The 5,000-nt window shown below is 35.1% G+C and overlaps 1 protein-coding gene across 1 annotated transcript in view; it reads right to left on the reverse strand.

The window, feature by feature from the left end:
* Positions 1–5,000, reverse strand: part of LOC138000834 (uncharacterized) — a 54,131-nt gene that overhangs the window by 24,507 nt on the left and 24,624 nt on the right. Inside the window, exons 4-7 of the mRNA XM_068847501.1 lie at positions 3,794–4,081; positions 2,459–2,746; positions 1,125–1,412; positions 1–77 (exon numbers count right to left, since the gene is read on the reverse strand). The exon at positions 1–77 is cut by the window's left edge and continues 211 nt beyond it. Coding sequence (XP_068703602.1) covers positions 1–77; positions 1,125–1,412; positions 2,459–2,746; positions 3,794–4,081 — 941 coding nt within the window. The remainder of the gene's footprint in view (positions 78–1,124; positions 1,413–2,458; positions 2,747–3,793; positions 4,082–5,000) is intronic.

The raw sequence follows: 5,000 nt of genomic DNA on the forward strand, positions 1-5,000 counted from the left end.
CAGAATGGAATCTTTTCCTTCCAATGGTTGGATGGCTCGATTGGAGGTGTCTTTGAAGCAGCCGATGGTTTCAAAACCTGATGGAAAGTCAAACTTTATATTTACTATATTGCTGTACGATTTTTTAAGACTATGGCACAACATTACAATGCAAATATAAAAGGAAAGGCTGGAAATAAAATTGCCCGTTTGTGAGTGTTATTTAAATTTCTTTATTGTTATTCAACCTAGATCCACTTACAAAAAAAAAAGGATCTAAACAATACACCAAGGAAAACTGAAACCGCAGAAAGGAAAACGTTCTTAAAATTGGACGAGTACCTTTTTATTCGGAATTGTGCGAAAATCTTAAGTGAACTTTTTTTTGCAATAAATGCAACAAAAATTGCTGGACCAGTTCTTAAGAAAAAAAAGTACTTTTAAAAACGTCAGTTAAGCTATGAAAGACCTTTAATCCAGGTTTGAGTACTGTGTTTTGTAGAGTAATTTCTCATCATTTTTTGTTAAGTGTTGCCCCTCCTTGGTATTAAGAGTACAAAAAGTCCTCTCGGTCACCTTTCTTTTGTTTATGCCCCTCTTCTTGCATTTGGCATTGCATTACTTGCCATAAAAGAGTACAAGTTGAAGATTACAATTTTACTGGATATGTCCAATCAGAATGGAGTGATCTTCTTGAATGTATTCTTAATAAATGGAAAATAGCAAAGCAATCAAGTGTCTATTTGAATAGGACCGTTTATTAAATATAAAGTAGTTAATGACTGGAGCGGTGGAATTAAATCTTTTAAAATGCCATGCAACGTGAACAGGTTTCGCAGAAAAGCGACATGTTTACGACAATAGAGTGCATTTTAGTAAGAAAAAAAAAGTCAAATAAACTGTACACAACAATTAAAATAATCGGAGCAGAACGCAAGTTGCCATTCTAGTTCTTATGTACAAATTCATGACAAATTTGTACACTGTTAAAGCTCGTCGGAACAAATACGACCATGCAAACTGAGTGTTTGATAAAGATGAAGTACACACTAATCCTTCGTCCTAGTTTATTAGGCCTTTTTTCCACAAGAAAACAGCGCATTTTATTTTTTGTGCATTTAATAGACACTTTTTTGACATTTTACCTTTGTTGACATAAACCTGATTGGCCCACGGTCCACCTTCGCCATCGGACCTACAGGCTGCAGATCTGCCGTGCTTGTCGAAGGTCTGGTCCGCTGTAGCACTGGCTGCGCACCATCCTCCATTTTGAACTGCAAACATCTTGTATCCTTTTCTCATTGCAGCCACGGCGCACTTTGCAATGGCGTTCTTTCGAGCACCATACGATCCATCCAGAATGGAATCTTTTCCTTCCAAGGTTTGGATGGCTCGATTGGAGGTGTCTTTGAAGCAGCCGATGGTTTCAAAACCTGATGGAAAGTCAAACTTTATATTTACTATATTGCTGTACGATTTTTTAAGACTATGGCACAACATTACAATGCAAATATAAAAGGAAAGGCCGAAAATAAAATTGCCCGTTTGTGAGTGTTATTTAAATTTCTTTATTGTTATTCAACCTAGATCCGCTTACAAAAAAAAACGATCTAAACAATACACCAAGGAAAACTGAAACCGCAGAAAGGAAAACGTTCTTAAAATTGGACGAGTACCTTTTTATTCGGAATTGTGCGAAAATCTTAAGTGAACTTTTTTTTGCAATAAATGCAACAAAAATTGCTAGACCAATTCTTAAGAAAAAAAAGGACTTTTAAAAACGTCAGTTAAGCTATGAAAGACCTTTAATCCATGTTTGAGTACTGTGTTTTGTAGAGTAATTTGTCATCATTTTTTGTTAAGTTTTGCCCCTCCTTGGTATTAAGAGTACAAAAATTCCTCTCGGTCACCTTTCTTTTGTTTATGCCCCTCTTCTTGCAATTGGCATTGCATTACTTGCCATAAAAGAGTACAAGTTGAAGATTACAATTTTACTGGATATGTCCAATCAGAATGGAGTGATCTTCTTGAATGTATTCTTAATAAATGGAAAATAGCAAAGCAATCAAGTGTCTATTTAAATAGGACCGTTTATTAAATATAAAGTAGTTCATGACTGGAGCGATGGAATTAAATCTTTTAAAATGCCATGCAACATGAACAGGTTTCGCAAAAAAGCGACATGTTTACGACAATAAAGTGTATTTTAGTAAGAAAAAAAAAGTCAAATAAACTGTACACAACAATTAAAATAATCGGAGCAGAACGCAAGTTGCCATTCTAGTTCTTATCTACAATTTCATTACAAATTTGTACACTGTTAAAGCTCGTCGGAACAAATACGACCATGCAAATTCAGTGTTTGATAAAGATGAAGTACACACTAATCCTTCTTCCTAGTTTATTAGTCCTTTTTTCCACAAGAAAACAGCGCATTTTATTTTTTGTGCATTTAATAGACACTTTTTTGACATTTTACCTTTGATGACATAAACCTGATTGGCCCACGGTCCACCTTCGCCATCGGACCCACAGGCTTCAGATCTGCCGTGCTTGTCGAAGGTCTGGTCCGCTGTAGCACTGGCTGCGCACCATCCTCCATTTTGAACTGCAAACATCTTGTATCCTTTTCTCATTGCAGCCACGGCGCACTTTGCAATGGCGTTCTTTCGAGCACCATACGATCCATCCAGAATGGAATCTTTTCCTTCCAAGGTTTGGATGGCTCGATTGGAGGTGTCTTTGAAGCAGCCGATGGTTTCAAAACCTGATGGAAAGTCAAACTTTATATTTACTATATTGCTGTACGATTTTTTAAGACTATGGCACAACATTACAATGGAAATATAAAAGGAAAGGCCGAAAATAAAATTGCCCGTTTGTGAGTGTTATTTAAATTTCTTTATTGTTATTCAACCTAGATCCGCTTACAAAAAAAAAACGATCTAAACAATACACCAAGGAAAACTGAAACCGCAGAAAGGAAAACGTTCTTAAAATTGGACGAGTACCTTTTTATTCGGAATTGTGCGAAAATCTTAAGTGAACTTTTTTTTGCAATAAATGCAACAAAAATTGCTAGACCAATTCTTAAGAAAAAAAAGGACTTTTAAAAACGTCAGTTAAGCTATGAAAGACCTTTAATCCATGTTTGAGTACTGTGTTTTGTAGAGTAATTTGTCATCATTTTTTGTTAAATTTTGCCCCTCCTTGGTATTAAGAGTACAAAAATTCCTCTCGGTCACCTTTCTTTTGTTTATGCCCCTCTTCTTGCAATTGGCATTGCATTACTTGCCATAAAAGAGTACAAGTTGAAGATTACAATTTTACTGGATATGTCCAATCAGAATGGAGTGATCTTCTTGAATGTATTCTTAATAAATGGAAAATAGCAAAGCAATCAAGTGTCTATTTAAATAGGACCGTTTATTAAATATAAAGTAGTTCATGACTGGAGCGATGGAATTAAATCTTTTAAAATGCCATGCAACATGAACAGGTTTCGCAAAAAAGCGACATGTTTACGACAATAAAGTGTATTTTAGTAAGAAAAAAAAAGTCAAATAAACTGTACACAACAATTAAAATAATCGGAGCAGAACGCAAGTTGCCATTCTAGTTCTTATCTACAATTTCATTACAAATTTGTACACTGTTAAAGCTCGTCGGAACAAATAAGACCATGCAAATTCAGTGTTTGATAAAGATGAAGTACACACTAATCCTTCTTCCTAGTTTATTAGTCCTTTTTTCCACAAGAAAACAGCGCATTTTATTTTTTGTGCATTTAATAGACACTTTTTTGACATTTTACCTTTGATGACATAAACCTGATTGGCCCACGGTCCACCTTCGCCATCGGACCCACAGGCTTCAGATCTGCCGTGCTTGTCGAAGGTCTGGTCCGCTGTAGCACTGGCTGCGCACCATCCTCCATTTTGAACTGCAAACATCTTGTATCCTTTTCTCATTGCAGCCACGGCGCACTTTGCAATGGCGTTCTTTCGAGCACCATACGATCCATCCAGAATGGAATCTTTTCCTTCCAATGGTTGGATGGCTCGATTGGAGGTGTCTTTGAAGCAGCCGATGGTTTCAAAACCTGATGGATAGTCAAACTTTATATTTACTATATTGCTGTACGATTTTTTAAGACTATGGCACAACATTACAATGAAAATATAAAAGAAAAGGCCGCAAATAAAATTGCCCGTTTGTGAGTGTTATTTGAATTTCTTTATTGTTATTCAACCTAGATCCGCTTACAAAAAGTAACCGATCTAAACAATCCACCAAGGTAAACTGAAACCGCAGAAAATAAAACGTTCTAAAAATTGGACCAGTACCTATTATTTCGGAATTGTGCGAGAATATCAAGTAAACCTTTTTGTGCAATAAATGCAACAAATACTGCTGGATCAATATCTCAATAAAAAAAAGACTTACAAAAACGCCAGTTAAGCTATGAAAGACCTTTAATCCAGGTTTGAGTACTGTGTTTTGTAAAGTAATTTGTCATCATTTTTTGTTAAGTTTTGCCCCTCCTTGGTATTAAAAGTACAAAAATTCCTCTCGGTCACCTTTCTTTTGTTTATGCCCCTCTTCTTGCAATTGGCGTTGCATTACTTGCCATAAAAGAGTACAAGTTGAAGATTACAATTTTTGTTAGTTTTTTGATAGTTTTGGAGATCGAGCTTTTGCAGTGTCCGCTCCTACTATCTGGAACAATCTTCCAAAATCAGTTAGAGACAGTGATAATTTGAAGGCATTTAAAACTAATCTGAAAACATTCTTATATAAGACTGCCTTTTCATTATAATATACATAAGATATTCTTTTATTTATTCTCAGCAATCCGTTTTTATTTGATACATTGACGTCTATACATTTATATATTTTATCATTATTAGTAGGTATACATATGAGTGTACACATATTCTATATACATCGATATATATATATATATATTTTATTGTTAAGCGCTTAGAATTTAGATAAGCGCTATATAAGTGAATAAATTA

Source organism: Montipora foliosa, chromosome 1 (assembly GCF_036669935.1).
Source record: "Montipora foliosa isolate CH-2021 chromosome 1, ASM3666993v2, whole genome shotgun sequence".
In the NCBI taxonomy this organism is placed as follows: Eukaryota; Metazoa; Cnidaria; class Anthozoa; order Scleractinia; family Acroporidae; genus Montipora; species Montipora foliosa.